Source organism: Oxyura jamaicensis, chromosome 4 (genome assembly GCF_011077185.1).
Source record: "Oxyura jamaicensis isolate SHBP4307 breed ruddy duck chromosome 4, BPBGC_Ojam_1.0, whole genome shotgun sequence".
NCBI classification, from domain to species: Eukaryota; Metazoa; Chordata; class Aves; order Anseriformes; family Anatidae; genus Oxyura; species Oxyura jamaicensis.
Genome location: NC_048896.1, coordinates 27,868,121 through 27,887,815, shown reverse-complemented (window position 1 = coordinate 27,887,815; position 19,695 = coordinate 27,868,121). Strand labels below are relative to the sequence as shown.

The following is a 19,695-nucleotide window of genomic DNA, read 5'->3' as shown; positions in this document are numbered from 1 at the left end:
GCAAATGGTTAAAAAGTGGTAAATGAGGTGGTGACTCCCACCATTGCTGGTAGCATCTGGGAGAGGAAGGACCAGGATCTCTTCCAGATGGACAGGAACTCCAAATGCAGCAGTGATGACAAAGTGTCAAAGCAAGTTATCAACTGGCGGAGTAGTTCTGTGGTTCCTCATGCCATTATTCATCTCCAGCTGACATGGAGGAAGATATGAAATCTGTGGACTGGGCTAGTACTGGATGAGGTACCTAATCTACATATCATAAAGAGCAATGGGTTTGTTTAACTGTGAGCTGTGGCAACCAGCTTCCAAAAATTCATCACCTCCCTGAGCAGCTGGTTGCCCCTCAAACTGGTCAGCTGGGCTGCTTAGTGCTTCCTCATGCTGCATTTTAAACAGCATGTGGAGAACAGCAGCTCCAACTTTGCATGCAGCAATAGATAAAAAGCTTAATTTTAAACCTCATGAGATTTTCCAACCCATTTTCTCCCCTGTGTGTTATGGTACTGCACAAGGGCTGCTGCAGCTCAGGGTGCATTTCCCACTTGCAGAGCCCATGGAGCTGCTCTGCAAAATCTCCACTTGGACTTTAGCAGAGGTAGCCATGCCACGTGCTGGAAGCAATTTGCAAAAGCAAAGCCTTGAGGGAGCTGGAGGTCATTCTGCTACCTACAGACAGCACAGGGTGGTATGCTGTAATGTGAAAAAGCAGCTGGCACTGATAATGTTAAACATCACTTGCTTCAGCCCTTGGGTAGCCCAGGATCAGCTGATGACAAAAAGGATTTGTTTGTACTCAAAAGTACATTGTGAAGACAAAAGAGCTATTTGACCTCAAAGAAAAAAAGCTGGCAGAAGGAAAATGTGCACAATTTGGTGATGTAGGATAGAGAGCCGGGAAAACTCCTCTCCCACCAGGCTGCAATGTCTGTGTCTCAGGTAGCAACATCCCTCTCTGCTCCCTGCTGAGAACAGGTGAATGTGCTCCCTCTGTACTTGTATGCATCACCAGACTTTGCAACGTCCTCCTTCCCTCCTTGAATGTTGTTTTCTCATATGGGTGGCTTTGTTTGCCTCCCCTCTCTTCCCTCAGACCATCTAATGCAGCACATGATGCAGCCAATGCCCAGCCAGGCTGGCAAAAAAAGTCGTATGCTGAAATCAGTTTGCCCATTTGCATTCCCTCATGTAGTAATCTGGGCATGCATTGAATAAATAAACCAATTCCTTTGCTTCCCCAGTTGCTTTTTTCTGCTCTGAATTTCTGATGCAACCTCGATCCCAGGAGCAGATCCCAGGAGCAACCCTGACTTTTAGCACTTCTGACGCTACAAGGGGCACTGAGACTCAGGGTGGTAAAAGAGAGCCAGTGCTGCACTGTTGCACTGGGAGAGGAAGGACCAGGGTTGTCTGCACTGTTCTCCTCCTGTTGGCCACACCAAAGGCTGGTCTACAGCCATTTGACGCCTTTCCAAAATGTTCAGCTGGACTTAGAAAAAGGTCTGCCACCTGTCAGCATGGAGCCTAAGAGATATCTGTGTGCAGCATGTCCCATCTAGTTGGGAGATAATCATATACCATGGGAAGACGCCAAGGACAGAACAGCAAATGCTGTTACCAGCATATCCAAGGCCTATTTGAAGAAACTAAAGAGCACCATTTGCCTTTCTGGTTGATTTTGCAAACCCCTGTCAGGAAGAAGTGAGAGTCTTCCTGGAAAACAACTCATGTATTACATTGACTCATGCACATATTGGTAGTCTAGGCCCACACTGGCACTCAGCAGCAATTAGTCTTGAACTTAAATTAATTTAAAATCAAACCAATACAGAAGTGTCTAAAGATGCATTTTTGGTTCTGGCTGTCTGCTTTTGCCAAGACCTCAGCAGTGGCAGGATGGCAGGATTCAGCCACAGAAACAAGAACAGAGGAAACACAAGAGCTTTGACAGCCATCCCACCAGGAAAGGACTGTCTGTTTTGCAAGGTTGGTTTGGGTGACAAACAACTTGTTCTGGATGAAGCTTAGGAAGTGTGGGATAGATGAGCGGACAGTGAGGTGGGTTGAGAACAGGCTGGCTGGCAGAGCTCAGAGGGTTGTGCTCGGTGGTGCAGAGTCTAGTAGCTAGGCCTGTAGCTAGCGGTGTCCCACAGGGGTTAGTACTGGGTCCAGTCTTGTTCACCTTCATCAGTGACCTGGATGAAGGGATAGAGTCCACCCTCTTCAAGTCTGCTGATGATACAAAGCTGGAAGGAGCGGCTGACACACCACAAGGCTGTGTTGCCATTCAGTGAGACCTGGACAGGCTGGAGAGCTGGGCAGACAGGAACCTGATGAGGTTCTACAAGAGCAAGTCTAGAGTCATGCACCTGGGGAGGAATAACTGCATGCATCAGTACAGGTTAGGGCCTGATCTACTGGAGAGCAGCTCTGCAGAGAAAGACCTAGGGGTCCTAGGGCTGGCTATGAGGCAGCAGTGAGGCCTTGTGGCCAAGATGGCCAGTGGTTGAGGGAGGTTATCCACCCCCTCTACTCAGCACTGGTGAGGCCACATCTAGAATACTGTGTCCAGTTCTGGGCTCCCCAGTCCAAAAAAGATAGGGACCTTTTAGAGAGAGTCCAGAGGAGGGCCTCAGCGATGATTAAGGGCCTGGACCGTCTCCTGTACAAGGAAAGGCTGAGAGACCTAGCCCTGTTCAGCCTGGAAAAGAGAAGACTGAGAAGTGATCTGATCAATATTTATAAACATCTAAAGTGTGGGAGGCAAAAGGACAGGGCTGAGCTCTTTTCAGTGGTGTGCAGCAATAGGACATGGGGCAATGGTCACAAAGTTGAACACAGGGAGTTCCACACAAGCATGGGGAAGAACTTGACAGTTCTGTGCTCTCCCCAAGGAAAGGCACTGGGGCCTGAGTGCAGGCAGTAATCCATAGCCTCCACATACTGATTTTCATCTAACTGATTGCATTATTTGTGTGCACAGAGCTGTAGCCTGTGAGAAGCCAACAGTGAGCTCCCACCCATGCTGAAAGACACTGAAGCTCTCCCTAGAGGAATTTTGCCTTTTCTGAAGACGACCTCATCTGTGGCCAGTGCATGGCAAACAGTGCTGAGTCAGCACTGGCCCACAGTCACTAATTGCTCTTCTGAAGAAAAGGAAGAAAAATCCCCTTCTGGACATTTTAGAAACATCTCTCTCCAGGACTGTAAGAAATTTCAACTGGATAAAACCTGAGTCAGCACAAAAACTTTTTTTTTTTTTTAAATAAATAATAATAATAAAAAATAATACTGCCTACAGGTTTTTAAGTAATGCATCCTTTCCCAGTGTATCAGACAATTCACAACACGGAAAAAATATAAAAGCTACCTCTTTATCAGGTGTATGTCAATATGTATATTTTACAAAATAGATCCTTTTCTGAAAAAAAAAAAAAAAAAAACGTTCATAGCTTGAGTAGTGGAACTGGATGTAGTTACAACCTGTGGCTGTGGGCTTCTAGCACAAGCTAGCACCACTTTTAATTTCTGAGTACAAGAAACTGCAGATAACTTAATCTTTTATATGAAACAATATTCTAATACATAAAATGTTTTACCAATGTATTAATAAACTATATAGATAATGTAACATCATCTACAGGATACCTTAAGTAAATAGCAGCATTACCTGCTTGTCTCTTTTTGAAAAACAGTGCTACGATTAGCACATCTATCCCATCATGTTCCAAATTATTGCTCTCAGTTTCACAGTGGTACCATAACACTTTCTAACTAGCTATCTAATACTCCCACAAGATACCTCAATCCTCAAATGCTGTCATTGAACAGTAAAGTACAAGGTAGCTCATTCTTTTTCTCTGATCACATGACTGTCTAGAAGATTAATATGGTATTAGGAGACCTATGCCAAAGCTTTGGAGACCCTGTAATGGACAAGCTTTGAGAAAGAAAATATGTCATTGCTGATAGTTTGGGGGGTGTATCATAGACTTCATCAGAGCATACTCAGAAACTGATCTCTACCAAGACACCACACAGATCCATTTGGAACAAATGAAAAAGGAGAGTATCAAAAACCAACCTTTCTCCAAATTTTGCAGAGGAAGCCTCTAGCCAGCTATATGTTCTAGTAAAAGCAGGAAAAAACAGTTGATTAGCTGCAGATTTGGGATCTGTATATATAAGACGACTGTGTAAGATTTAAAGATAGATTACAGTCTTATTGTAGTATCGCTTTACTTAGGTTGATATATACTGAATTATTTTAGAGAACACCCAACCTATTTGCTTTTCCATTTATCAATAGTCAGAATTTCCCAGTAATTCTCTACTGATTGTAAGCAGGTACCACATGGGAAAAAGTCACACAGCAGATTAAGTGCACTTGGATTGCCTAAAGCAAATTATGGTAAATCCAAGATTGGGCCCTAGGTGCTGTGAATATTAACATGCTCTGTTTTATAGCCTACCTTGTCTCCAAGAGGCACAGGCTGAGAACTTACAAAGACAAGTTGGACCTTAACCTGAAAAAAAAAAGTCTTGCCTTTCCAGGGATGGAGGTGAGGCTGACTGGCCTGTAGTTGCCTGGATCCTCCTTCTTGACATTTTTGAAGACTGCTGTGTCTTCTTTGTTCTTCCAGTTCTCAGGCACCTCTCCTGTTCTCTTTCAGGGATGATTGAGAGTGGCCTGGCAATAACATTGACCAGCTCCTTCAGCACCTGTGGGTGCGTTCCATCAGGGCCCATGGATTTGTGGATATCAAGTTTGCTTAAATGATCTCTGACCCAATTCTCTTCAACCAAGGGAAAATCCTCCTTTCTCCGGAATTCCTCTCTTGTCTCCAGGGTCTGAGATTCCTGAGGGCTGGTCTTAGCAGTAAAGACTGAAGCAAAAAAGGCATTCAGCAACTCTGTGTTCTTGGTATCCTTTGTCACCACGGCACCTGCCCCATTCAGCAACAGGCTGACATTTTCCCCAGTCTTTCTTTTTCTACTGATGCATTTGAAGAAGCCCTTCTTGTTACCCTTGACATTCCTTGCCAGATGTAATTCCAAATGGGTCTAGGCCTTCCTTGTCACATGCCTGCATACTCTGACAGTGTCCCTATATTCCTCTCAAGTGCCCTGTCCCTTTTTCAAATGCTTTAACTTCCTTCTTCTGTCTGAGCTTTACCAGGAGCTCCCTGCTCATTCATGCACATCTCCTGCCTCCTTTGCTTGCCTTGTTACTCATAGGGATGCACCAATCTTGAGCTTGAATATTGACCAGCTTTATTGGAGCCCCCTTCCTTCCAGGGCCCTAACCCATGGGATTCCAAGTAGATCCCTAAAGAGGCCAAAGCTTGCTCTCCTGAAGTCCATGGTCACAATCCTACCTTTTGCCCTGCTTCCTCCTCGCAAGATCAATGTCATGTTAAAAGGAACTGCCTCGATGTACTGCGGTACTGAACTGCTCTGTCATCTACCAAACAACAGCATTCCTTCAAGTAGATTTGTGATGCCAATGGAAACCCTGTTAAAACCAAGGGCCCAGGTCCTCCGTTTAATTCTGATCTCACTGACTGGGCAAGCACAAGCATAAAATTAATGCAGCTTTGATACCAATTATATTTTATTTGGAGGGGGGTTAAGTTGAAATAAGTGAGGCCGTATCTGCTTAGGTTATCGATGAATTTAGCGCTATGCTTGTTTTTATGAGCTTTCCTTTTACCTGATGGTTTTCAAGGGAAAGGAAGAGTTTATGTGGGATGTAATTGCCACTTTAGTCTAGAATCTTAAGTTACTTTTCCAGCGGAAACTTCTGGGTGGGAAAACTTGACACTTTGGAAAGTGTGCCAAAATGTAGTGCAAGTTTATATTTTCCAAAGGAACATTTGACATTTCATTGAGGCATCACAAAGAGAAACAAAGGACACACCTTGACAGGATTATCTTGTACTGAAATCTTTTAAAACAAACAATGGCACTGTCCAGTAGTAAGAAAAAGTGAAGCAAAGGCATGAGTACTGGAAAGGAAATAACTGTGATCCTACGGAAAATGTGAGCCTTACTCAGAATACAATGACACAATCTTTAGTTTCATAGTATAGTAGAAACCTTTGAAAACATACCAAAAAAAAAAAAAAAGGTATTTTTAAAAGAGTTTAAGGTATTTCCAGTGCAAATACAAAAGTGCTTTATGACAACTTGCACACCTTACCATTTTAAATATTTTGAAAGAAATCTTACGGAAAATATTTTTCCAAACCAACCATGCATTAATTTTAGTATGGTGATTTTAAATTTCTTTAGAGAGAGGTTTTTGTGTGCACTCCATGTTATTATAACATGCCACTCTGACACAAATAAAACTTTCCCGTGACCATCAACAACAGTGATTTTCTATCCTCAAACTGCCATGCTAGATTTGGGTTTATCACATATGTGAGTATTTTGCCCTATTTTTTAGTCATAAACACAAGTTTCCTATCTATGCCAACTTCCATGGCAAAGGATGAAGAAAGAGACCTTTAGGAATAGTAATAAAGAGCAATACAAAAGCTCATTATGAGCCCAGATCATGAAATCACAAGCTACAGTGTGCAATATGCACAAGTAAAACTGCAAACCAAGTTCAAGAATACCAAATGAGATTATAAACTTGCTGTTGTTTTTCTGTCTGGGAAAAGCAATTCTTTAATGAGCTTAGAAACACAGCTAAATATTTTCTTTCATAAATTCAAGAAAAAGCAATACCACTTTTGAGACTTCTGCTGGGCAGCTCTTTCTCCTCTCTCTTTTCCTCTTTTAAATTTTAAATACTGCCTAGGAACCATTTGCTCTGTGAGGTTCCCATAGTTAGGACCAAACCCTTCTCAGAGGAATTTTGGCACCTTATTAATTAGTTGGTTATGAGAAGGAGCTGTACTCTTTCAGTGACTCCTATTTTGCCATCAGTAAAGTGTGATCCCATAATAAATTTCCATCAAGCAAACTATTTCTGGTAATTCCCCCTAATTAACACCAGACTGCTAATAATAAATTAGGCCCTATGTGTTTCTGATATAACCAAGATCTTGTCTGAGCACAAGATATTAGCCAATGTGCCGAGAAAGTAAAACTCGAACCTAAATTAAGCCTTTGCTGGTAAAAGGATTTATATGCAATTTTGTGAAAAACCCTTTGAAGATCTCATACAGGGCATTTTGACCAGCAAACATTTTGACTGACAGAGAGACTTGTTCTGTGCCGAGCAGTGAAAGTGGATTTATTGTGAAAACACACTGTTGAGTTTTAAGCCTATAAATCTTACACTGGATTACAGTGTCTTAATGAATGAATGACAGATTTCTTATTTTTGTCGGTGCATTTTAATGTTACATGACGTTGTGATTGACAGAAGCCAAACCTTTGCCATTAAAACGTCAAATGCAGACCTGATGCCTTTAAAAGTTTGGCTTCTGGAGTTTAATATACTGTTTGCAAATAGACTTGCATTGGTCTCATTCATAGCCTAAATGCTGAAGGGAACGCAAGCTTTCTGTAAAGTTGCCTCTAAATTTTATAGAGCTATGTGCAGTGTTTTCCTTTGCTTGTGTAAATAAAGGTAGAAAACAACAGTACATTTGCCTAGGTAAGAGAGATTCAGCTAAGGAGTCTTACGAGGCTGGTATTATCATGAAGTAATTGGCCATGTTATAGTAGGTGGTTAAGTATCCCACGGTGAAAGCAGAGAATGCTTTGTGCCAAGGCTAAATATATCAGATAACGCTTGCCAGAGCAGGCAATATTTCACTGAACAATCTCAACACAGGAAAAATACTCAACACTTCTATACAAATATTGCAAAGTATTCTAGCTGGGCGGTAGAGTGAAGTAAAGATAGCAAATAAATGGTAACTGGCCAAATATGAGTTTTACATTATTATATATTCTACAGTGTTCAATACTTCCATCTTCAGGAAAGATGGAGATCAGACTCACCGAGGTTGGAAGGGACATTTGGAGATTAACAGATCTTGTCGAGTCCAACTCTCCTTCTAAGAGCAGTGTCAGCCAGAGCAGGTTTCCCAGGGATACATCCAGTTAGGTTTTGCAGATCTCCAAGGACAGAGAACTCCACAATCTTTCTGGGCAGCCTGCACCACTCCCACAGTTGCCCTGTCACTAGATAGCACTTGACAGAGCCTGGTTCCGTCTTCTTTACTCTCCCCATCAGGTATTTCTACACCATTGGTAAGATCCCTCCTGAACCTCCTCCTCTCCAGGCTGAACAGTCCCAGCTGGCAGCCTCTCCTCATAGACAGAGAATCACAGAATCATTTAGGTTGGAAAAGACCTTCAAGATCATCAAGACCAGCCATCAATCTGACCTACCAAGACCCATCACTAAACCATGCTCCAAGCCCTTAATCTTCTTTGTGGCTCTGCACTGGACTTACTCTAGTGTGTGCATGTCTCCCTTGTAGTGGTGAGCCCAGCACTCCAGGTGTGTCTCACCAAAGCTGAGCAGAGAAGGCAGCTCACCACCCTTGGCCTGCTGGCAATCCTCTGCCTAACGAAGCCCAGGAGGCTGGTGGTCTTCCTTGTCACGAGGACACATTGCTGGCTCATGGCCAACTTGCTGAAACCTCCATTCTACCCCCAAAAAATTGTAGAACAAGCAACTCAAATTACATGTATTCATGTGTATAGTCATGACTTGCTTTTACTGGCTGTGATTCAGAAAAAAAATAATCCACTAATTGTAAAACAGCTGAGGAGAGATAGCGAGTTCTGTTTTTCATGTTATGGCTTTCTCTGTTGTTGTTTTGTTTTTAAATTATTATTACATTTGTAAACGTGAACAGCCAACATTTGACATCCAAGACTATTAAACACAAAACCAAAAATCACCAGGACTTTACAGCTGACTGCTTAGAGTAAAACAATTAAAAAAAAAGGAAATTCAAGAAACTAATCCATGAACCGATGTAGTTCCCCTTCTTACCCGTTAGCAAAGCCATCCACATGGCTAGATGCGCGTAGCCCCATCAGGAGACAGGTACACAGCTGAACAGGTCAACACATACTGGGACACTACTCAAGTTTTGCTTTTATTTTTATTGCATTGTTATATTAAGCATTTATTATATTTACACATATTTCTGAATTATTTAGTTACAATATACTGAAAGTGTCATCATGATTCGATTATTCACTAATAAAGACCTTCTACCTTCAGAGTTAAACCCAATTCTTTTAACAGGCACAGTTTGGGAAGAAAATTAATTACTGACTGAAAATGCATGCAAAAACCTACTGTAGTTAGGTCATTAACAGGGGTCTCCTGGCTTTTTAACTTTCCTTCAAAACATGAATGCTGTAGATTTGTTTTATGAAAAATAGTTGGAAAACTTATTCCTAAATGACAATGGAACAGTGCTGATTTTTGCTCTGTCAAGTCTGCAATCAAACATACACAGGTATATGTGCATATATATGTACGTCTCGCTGTACACACGTGCATGTGCATACATAGATAAGTATATATAAATACACACACTGACACACCAAAAAATTCTAGAGGTAAATAGGCAGGCTTACAAATAAATCAAAATACAAAGATACCAGTAAGAAATAGTCCTAAACAACAAAAAAGTAATAAATATTCAGTGAGATATATGGCATTATTATAAAGTGCTCTACTAAAATCTCACTTATTAAAATAATGATAAACATTATGTTCCTTTTCATTTTAGTTGATTTATATAATTTGAGAGACCCATTAAATTTTCAGTACGTATCAGTGACTCTATGCTTCCTTTTTTCAATTTTAAACAAATAGACAAAGCAGAAACTAAAAGGCAAAGCAGCTAAGTGAAGCAGTACTACTGGAACCTTTCAGGTGTTTATGCTCAAATTCATTTACAACTGTGAAATTTCAAACCTAGAACATACGTCAAAAGACACATAAATCCATAAAAAAATTACAAAACTAAACAAATGTTTTTATGGACACTGGCAAACATTGTGTCCACTGAAGAGCTTCTATCCTACTTCAAAATAGCAAGGTCTGAATTACAGAAATTACCTTATCGTGTGCACTCCCATCCTCTTTCCTCATGCATGTGCAATACAGCTCTACTGACACCTACTCTTTAGGACTCATTTCTCCACATTCCACTAATTTCAAAAGCAAGCTGGCTCATACTGCTGTATCTTGTCTAGTCGGCTTTTATCCTCCTGATTTTCAGCCACAGTCACAGAAGGGTGTATATATACGAGTGTAAACATTTTAAACAGCTTTATGACATTTCTTCCATACCACCAGAAGTTTAAAAAGAAATGTTGTAGTATTGAAGAAAAACAACTTCAGGAAATAAAGTGAAACAGCCCATCACATGAATCTGTCTTACTGAATTAATAATATCTTTCTGTATTTCCGTACAGCAATTTTGGAGTGTTTTTTTTTCCTTCCCCTCTGCAGTTGACGTTTCTTGTTACAATTGCTTTACTCTACCATAGTAATTTTTTTGTAATTGTCGCCATGATTTTATGGATAAACCTCTCACTTTTATCAATAATTAAACAAACAAACAAAACAAAACAAACAACCACCCAGTGCACTTCTAAAGCCTATTGGAAAGAGCACTGAAGCATAGCAATTCAGCTCTGACATCTCACTTGAACTTAATAGCATGTAAATTCAGCTTGCATCAGGAATCTAGTCTGGCCCCGAGAGGGCCTCCTTCTCTGTTGTGCAGCTCTGCTGGAGTAAAATTCACCCTGTGCAGAGCGTTATCACCCTTTCCCTATATGCCTACTATTGCTCCATGCCACTTAAACCCTAATCTGAAGGTAAGTGGGACTTTGCTGGTGCATGGGTCTTGTGCTGACACTGTGGCAAAATTCTTACCAAGCCACAGGATTGGCAACATCTCCTGGATCGCAGTAAATGCATAATGACAGCATCGTCTCTGTTCCCTTGCAAGAACTGAGAGATACTGGACTGCCTAACTCAGTATTATATTATTTAACAATATATTCCTTACAGCTGGTGGAAAAGAGAGAAAAAACACTAAACTAATAAAAATCATAACAGCTGAGCAAGAAAATAAGTTTTCAGTATGCTACCTGGCAAACCACCAATATACATATTCATGAGCTACATCATAAAGAATGTACTGAGAGAAAAACAATGTCCTCAGTTGCACTTCAGAAGTTTTCCTTATTAAACACCGAAGTCTCACATTCTGGATATTCTGGAAACACTGTTTCATGCAGATTCAATGCATTTTCCCCTTTCCAAGGCACTGAAAACTATCTAAAACTTGAACTGTGAACATAAGGGTATAGTGCACACTCCCTTATACTTCAGAGTTGATCTGACATTTTTGTCTTGTCAAGCACACTCTCACTATTGCTTTATTTTGGCTAGGATTCTGGTAGCACATGCCGTGGTTTAAGGAACAGTATCCCCTCTATGTTTTCTTCCAAGTGGCATCTCTAAACCATCCTTGTTCACTAGCGCAGCCACTTACACTTGATGGCTTTGTAAAAATCCCTGTCCTCTGCAGACCTATCAGAGATCTAACTGCCAAAGGCACAGGTATGTGTAATGGTGCAGGAGGCTTAATGAGGCTGAGCATCAGATGAAAATATTAGTTGTTGAAGTCCATTCCACCTAATCTTGTCATTGCTTTGAGCTCCTCTTTAATGGAGTTTAGCTTCAGTACTTCCAGACACACTTTAAAAAACATCAGCACAATGAAGTGATCTGGACCGCTGAAGCCAATCTCCTTTTATTTGTTGAATAGCAGCAAAACCAACAATTTAAAATCAGGTACTCATTTTTAGAGAAGCTTCACTTCTCATATTGAAGCATATATAAATGTGGTCATAAAATCATGAAACCAATACAGTAACATGCCAAGTAGCGAAGTAAAGGCACTCTTAATAGTTTCACTTGGGTGTAATTCCTGGTTCCCAGCTTTTTATGAAGCAAACCTCTAACTGATAAACGCTCTAAGGAATAGTATACAAAATCCCTAAAATTTCCACATTTCTCTTCCGTTTTTAGAAAAGCACATATAAATAACTTGAACCAATAATCAAACATGGACATTTTAACCTTTCTTTCTGCTCAGTACATTTGCTAAACAAGATGAGCTCCAAGCATCAGATGTTGATAGAGTGAGCGTGTTTCTTGCACAGTGGCTTGTCCTTCTTGGAGAAGAAAGTCTGACCCTCCAAACTGTCACTGCATACCTGAAATGGGATCAAAAAGAAAATGTCACCCAATTGAGATGGATGAATTACACCACACGTTACTCAGAATGCCTAATCATGGCATTGCATGATGCACCAGTATATTCAAAGACTAAGAATTACTTTTTTTTTTTTTCTTTCTGAGGGATATTATTTTTTTCTTTTTGATGTAAAATTAATGGCTGATGTAAGCCTTCCTCTTTAAGTAAGTCTATAGGCTCTTAACTCAGAGCAGAGTTAGTTCAGAATTTAAAAAAAAAAAATCCCATCATTAGGATTTGGGTTCTTTTTTTTTTTTTTTTTTTTTACCCACTGAACATTAGCAGGTGATACTCTTTGACTACAGTGTCTTTATGTCAAAAGCACTCTTGATACCTTAGAAATGCAGCCTGTTCCTTTATGGCCTTCTACATTTGTTCTAGGGAAACCAATGTCAAGGGTTAAATGCTAGGACACAGGGCTGCAATCCACACCAAATGATCTGGACTGGTGCCAAAAGCCCACAATAGCGATACATATAAATAAAATAACTGTAAACGTGCTTTTTGTTTGGGTTCTGAGGACTGAAGGACATTTTAGCTGTAAGTCCCATATTGGCCATGTTAGCACAAGTACTGCTGCTATGGATTAGTTTAAAAAGAAGAACAGCTTTACTTACCGAGCATACAAAACAGGTGTCATGCCAAGTGTGGCCCAGGGCTTCAAGAAACCTATCTCCAGCTTCAATGGGGAATTCGCAGCCATGGCACATAGTACCAAAGAGGGCATAGTAATCTGCAACAAACACAAATTTTAAAGATGAAGCACACGCAGAAAAACAAGACTGACTCTGAAAGTTTTGTGCTTTTCTTTCAATGGCATTGGGTTTGCACTTGTCAAGTTTTATAAGACTTGGTGCACTGAATAAAGAGGTCCTAGGCTGAAAGACAGCGGTGTCATCTTTTCCTCAGTAATTCACTTCTATTCCCCTCCTTATCCTTTCAACCAAGCAGTGCTTCCATCGTCTTGGTGTTTCATTTCCTTGAGATCAATAGTGCACTTGGGGGGAAAATGCACTCCTTGCAGAGCACCAGCGCAGACTTTGCATGCTACTTGCGCTCCCTCAGACTCTGCTTTGAAAGCATACCCAGGCTTCCTATTGCCTGTTTACGTGACAAACCTCCTCTGCAAGGTATGTAGATCTCGCCTGCATTTTGGCACAATATTTGTCCCGGACCGCTTTACACGTCGTGTAATTGTTAGGCTCCTGTCCTGAACAGAGTGATTTGAATTAAGTAAGAAGAGTTTTCTAGTCACTAGAGTTTACTGCATGGATCTTAAAAAAAAAACAACCAAACAAAACCCAGAGGCTTAGCAAGTATATTTACCGAGTTTAACAAAAAATATCAGTAGGGTATCAGTGACTGGTGTCATGGAAAGGTATCCCCACCATTCACTTCTAGGCACCAGAAAGGTTGAAAAGGAGAAAGCAGGGCAGAGCAGCAGGGTAAGGGGTATGTATGAGGCTGGGTAGGAGGCACTTACACCCTTCCCCATTCCCACGTTCTCTCCACATGGGAAGCTTGCATCTCTGTGCATAGGGCCATATCACAGACTGTGAGTTACTGCAGCCCTCCACTGCCCACCTGTGCAGACCTAAGTTTGTCCCTAAGCTGTCTGGTCTTTCACATTTATTTCATTTCTTGGTGTTGTGGGTTTTGTTTGTTTGTTTGTTTTTCCTGCACAGAACACAAGAGCATTAGGGCTATAACATGAGAGAATTCTGGATAAGCATGCTGCCATTCCAAATGTCATCTTCATAAAACGGATTATAGACAAAGTGACAACCCGAATGAAGCATTGGACTCCATCCTTTATACTAACACTCTGGTGCTGCCAGGGACATCAGATGTCAATGCCTATTTTCAAGGAGCCTTATAAGGAGTAACAAGCAGGGTACAAGGAGATTCTGCTTCACTACTAGATAATCCAGAGATACACACTCTGGTGCTTACTGCAGAGGCTTATCGTGTGTGCCAAGCACAGGGAGAGGTCTGTTTTGGTTTAGTAAAGCTGTGTTCCGTATGATGACCTCAAAGAGCATCACTGAACGAATTTAAGCAAGACTGGGAATGCAAGTGCTCTGCAAAAGCAAAGGCCTTGAAGGCTAACAGCGGCAAGAAACACCTTCAGCAATCACCTTCCTTAATGTACGTTGTTGGCATGAATTTGCAAATGTCTAATCAGAAAACACACAGTAAAAGTGACAAATGGCAGAATGCCTCTGTCCAAAACTCCTGAAGGACATGGTCTCATGATTATACTCTTTCAGCTCTTCACATTCATGTTCACATGCAATCTTTTCCTGATATTTTTCTGGTGCCAGCCACTACAACCTTTTGTAATGTGCACTATAGCTTGTGTTGATAAGTTTTCTCGGCTTTTGTTCTGAAGAAAGAACACCAGATAAGGCAGAATGAAGGGCATCCGCTTTCAATTGCATTCACGTGCTTGAATTGTGATACCACAGAAGTCTTCCAACACAGACTTCTCACAGAGTAACATATTAATGCTTCTTGCACGCAGCATTTTTGAAAGCAGGTTGCTAACTGCATAGGGATGTTCCAAGTTGTATATATCTGCACATTTAATTTAATTTTAGCATCCACGCCCAGCAATGGGACATTTTGCAGATTAAAGCCCCCTAATACTAATAACTGACACTTACAATTTCTAATACGAATTTAAAATTAGAACCCTTCATTGCACTAGGAAGAAGGGAAGTTGGCAATGACTTCTATTCTCTATTTCTTTAGAATTAGTCACAGACTCTTAACTCCAGCTGGACTGAAAGTCTTTGAAGAGTGAATATATCTCAAATTAACATCTAGTTAGAGAGCCAGAGTCATTACAACACATCCCTGCCAAAGCACCTCACAGAATGTGTCTGCCTTAACTTCTGCTAGCAACTTTTCACCTCAGAAACTTCATGAAAAGGGTAATATTCTTGTCCTTTTATCCCAGTGTTTCCTGCTCAAAGTATGCAGAAGTGTGCATATCGTGCATGGGAGCTGTAACAGTAGCACAAATCAATGCACTGCACAACATACGGGTCATTTGGTGGCAGAAACAAGAATTCAATACCAGCAGTACAAACTCAGTCATGAGCTTTCCACCCAAAGGGGAGTTATTGATCTCTCTGGTACTATTTTTGAACTACCCAAGATGAGGGGCTTCAGGCGGCTTCAGGATGAAATTTCACTATGCTGTCACACTGGAGGATGCTGCTCATATCTCCATTTCCTCTGCTGCTCCGCAAATTCAATAGGAGCAACATGTTACCCTACTTGTGACACTGACTTCGCAGTAACCTACTTTGTCCTTTCCTATCTGTCAACACCTCATCAAATCCACCCTGACAGAAAATTTGGGTAAATTTTGCCTGCCTTCCTCATATTTTCAGTACCTACTGCTCTTCATAGCACCACTGTGAACAACTGTGTGACCAACCCAGAGGAAATTTTAGCTCCAAACAAGTCACTAGGATTTCAAGCTAGATTTCTTCCTAGTCAATCCACTTCCACCTCTAGCTAGATTACACTGCTCCTTACAGTAAAGAAAAAAACACAGAAAAGGTCTGGTTGATAATTCTAGCATGGATATAAGAAATATACAGTGCAAAAATATAAAGTTTTAATACATCCTAGTTCCTTTTGCATTATGTGGATCTGTTTTACAAATGACATCTATTTCTGTCGTAGCTCAGAAGGGTACATGAAATGTTTTAAGCAAACTAAGAAATCAACAGAAATAAAAATTGTTCACATTAATCACATCAAAAAGATAGTTGGAAATGCTAAAGCAAAAAAAAGCACAAACAAAACCCAACTAAACTAGATTTCCCTTGAATATCTACACAACATTTTCCACATATTATGCTCATTGGACTTTCAAGTGCTATAATCTTATTGCTATATTTTTCCCCCAACAGATTATTGTTATTTTTTTAAATCTTAAGCTTATGTTTGACAGATGTTATTCCTGATCTTGCAAACAACTTTCTGGGCAGACTGCTTGTTCTTGGAGGTAGCCTCTCTTTTGTTTTTACTATTCAGAGTAAAACACTTTTACTGGTATTAATATTATTTAATATTAATACTGGTATTAATATTATTTACTGGAATTAATATTATTTTTTAAACCTTATTAAGCTCTGATTCTCTGCACAGCTGCACTAAACTTTGCTTGTGTTACTCCTTACCCGTCTCACAGTAGGGATCACCATCTTCTAAGTGGAAGACATTATTGCGGATGGGGTTATGACAGGCCACACACACGAAGCAGGAAACGTGCCAAGTTTGTTTCAAAGCATTTATTACTTCCTGTGGGGATTAGAAAATGAGTTATTAACACATTATTTCGATGTGACGACTAGATTGTGGTGACAGTGCTTCTACACGTGGTTCATTTCAAGAATACTTCCTACTGCTACTTTGAAAATGAGCTGTGCATGCAGTTACTGCTGAAGTTAAAGTCTATGAAGTGAATTATTTATTGCACATCTCCTTTTTTTGTCAGAAGCAACTCTATGTGAACCTTCCCAAAACCAAAGAGTTGGACATGTTTAACAGTTCTTTTGTTCCCCTTCTTCATCTTACTTAGGATCTTACCCACAACAGTCTCCTGAAATATGAAGTCTCTTTGACCTGAACTCTGCAAATAGTTAATCAGAAGATATCGTGTCAAAAATTACAACTGCTCTGTGTTGCTTTGGAAGATGATATACTGCCAAATATGACTTGAGGACCACGATGCCAAAGCCCTGCATAACCCCAGTTACATAAGACTACGGACACATCGTTTTCTGCGGTAAAGCAGCAGAGGAAGAGCTGGCAGGCTCAAATTAGCAATATTAGTGCCGAGTAGGATAATGCGTCTTTCTATCGATATTACCATAGGGAATATTTCAGTACTTCGAATCTAGCCAAACCCCGTGTTTCCCAGTGTTCAGCTCAGTTAAGGAGGATTATTTATTTTTCTTTCTTTTTTCCTCCTCCAATTCTCTAAAAAGCTGCCAATTAAAAGCATTTTGCTCAAGAAAAACTAGTAATCACAATAGCTACAGAGCAGCTTAAGGAAAACAGGGGCTAAACTTGAAAGAGCAAAAGAGACTATGCTACCTTTTCTTAAAGAGCACCAGAGAGAAACTGAAAAGGCTCAATATTAGAAGAGACAAATATATATACTCCATATGCGATATGAATTTAAAAGGTGGGCCAGAGTACACTTTGAGGAATACAAACTGGGCCACATAAAAGGGAATTTCATTACTGAGAAGCAGTGAACAGTGTGGTTAATGCTCCCACTTAAGAACAGGTCAGCTGCTGGTCACTTACTCCAAGGATCTTTCTCTGACACTTTGAACACTCCGGGGCGAAGAACTTCTCATAGCAGACCTCACAATACAAAGCCCCTTTCTCTTCCACAAATCCAATGTAAGCCATGGAGGCTTTGCAGTGAGCACAGTTAAACTCTTCTGGGTGCCACGACTTCCCCAAGGCCACCAAGAAGGGTCCTCTGGTTAGGAAGAAAAGATTAATCAGCAAACGCCACGGAGGTAGCTCCTGCTAAAGCTTTAATTTATCAACAATACCTCTGCAACGTTATTTCACCGTTCACAAATTTGTTCCAGATTTGCTCCATCCCTCTTCCCTCCTATGGGCTTGTAAGAAAGCGTCAAGTGTTGATGAGATCTTTTCCCATTGAACTCCCTCCCAGAGACACCTGACCCCAATAAAGACTAATTCTTTTCACTTCACGGCATTTCAAAACTGGTATTTCAGAACTGCATTAAATACAGTGCTGAAGAGGCTGCTAGTGGAAAGATAATAACAACAACAACAATAATAATAATAAAAGAGGTATGTTCCCAATGTTCCCAACTGCTTCCCTCTATTGCAAAGAGACATTTGACATCAGCTCTCTTTCAACATGCATTTGTATATCAAGGCCACAAATGTTAAAGTACACTTGACTCCATTAAGAGCTAATAACAGCAGTTTCTTGTCAGACAAAAATTCTGTAGCTGTCCTTATCCAACAAGTTTGTCACACGATAACCCATCCAGTTGCATTATTTGTTTGCTTTCCCCAGAAGCAAGTTAAAATAAGACAATTTTCTCCAAGGACAGAACCTCCTCTATTTTATTTATATATATACATATATACATATATATATATATATATATATAGCAAACAAAAAATAGTGATGCTTTTATAGCATTTGTCTGGCAAATGCGACAAGGTTAATGGACAAAATGAAACCATCCATTTCTAAGCAAAGATAAACTGCTCACTTTATAACTCATAAGTCTCTTGTGTTTGCCATTGTATCAGCATTCATTTGAAAACATATTCAGCATGCTAATTTCTTTAACAAACATATTTACTTTAATGAGGCACCTCCTGGGTCCAACCAACACTCAACCTTTCAGAATTTAGGTTTTAAGAGAACTTTGGGGCTTAAGTTCATTTCCCTCACCAAATTTCCCACTTCTGTGATACCAATAAAGACACCATTCTTTCAGTAATGATTTTTTTTTTCCCCGAATACTTCACTTCAAAAAAAGGTGTGAAGTACTAGTGTCACCACCCTGTTTGCCAAACAATTTTGGAGATGAAGTAAGCAACATTTTTGTTCGAAATAAGATACTCATATGAGCAAAACAACAAGAAAAGCAAAAGCATTAACATTTGTTTCCAGGTTTATGCTGACTGTAAGATGAGAACTACATGGGCAGAGGACAGAGGGCATCTTCCTTGAGAGGAACACGTAATTATTTTCATTTCTCTTCTACATTGTCTCTGGAGATGCTATGTATTTTCAACAGGAGGAGAACTCAAAACCAAAGGGACTCAAACAGGTTAAGGGCAGCTCACACATCTTCTGAGATGAAGAAGATACTTACTCTGAAACTATTCCTCTCCAAATACTGCAGAGAAAGCAGTGAAAAAGCAGCTCCTGGAGCAGCTCGTAGCCCTTTAAGGAGCAAGCCGGGGGGAGTGCAGCCCTCTGCCCCTGCTCCCAGCAGATGCCTGAGCAGTGCAAACACTGACCTAACCTGATACCCCCTCCTGCTGCCATACAAGCACCTTTCTAGATCAAAGCCCTTTCAGTTATGTGCTGATCAAACAATGCAAGCCCTTATGTACAACAAAGTGCTCTCCTCGCGCCGTGTCAGCACAAGCTAATTTAACAGATTCATTAAGACGGGGCTGACACCGAAGAGGCTCTCTCCACTCCAGGTAGGATTGGGTTTCTGGCCATCTGCACTGCAATGATAGGCTTGGTTAGTTATGAAATGGAAAGCAAGCACGCTAGCGACAGGAGGGGAAGGAATTTTTACAACATCTGCTACATTTAGCTCTCCACAGTTTACAGTTCTGACATATTGAGGTTAGCCATTCAAGACAGCAGGCAGGAACCCAG

At 40.6% G+C, this 19,695-nt stretch overlaps 1 protein-coding gene across 9 annotated transcripts in view; it reads right to left on the bottom strand.

Moving 5' to 3' along the window:
* Positions 1 to 9,061: 9,061 nt before the first annotated feature.
* The window catches only part of PDLIM5 (PDZ and LIM domain 5), a 129,003-nt gene continuing 118,369 nt past the window's right edge, over positions 9,062 to 19,695 (bottom strand). For all 9 annotated transcript variants that reach the window (XM_035324174.1, XM_035324169.1, XM_035324168.1 and 6 more), the window contains 4 exons: positions 17,604 to 17,784; positions 16,469 to 16,589; positions 12,887 to 13,002; positions 9,062 to 12,228 (listed from right to left, as the gene is read on the bottom strand). In XM_035324174.1, the coding sequence (XP_035180065.1) occupies positions 12,139 to 12,228; positions 12,887 to 13,002; positions 16,469 to 16,589; positions 17,604 to 17,784 (508 nt within the window). In that variant the 3' untranslated portion in view covers positions 9,062 to 12,138. The remainder of the gene's footprint in view (positions 12,229 to 12,886; positions 13,003 to 16,468; positions 16,590 to 17,603; positions 17,785 to 19,695) is intronic.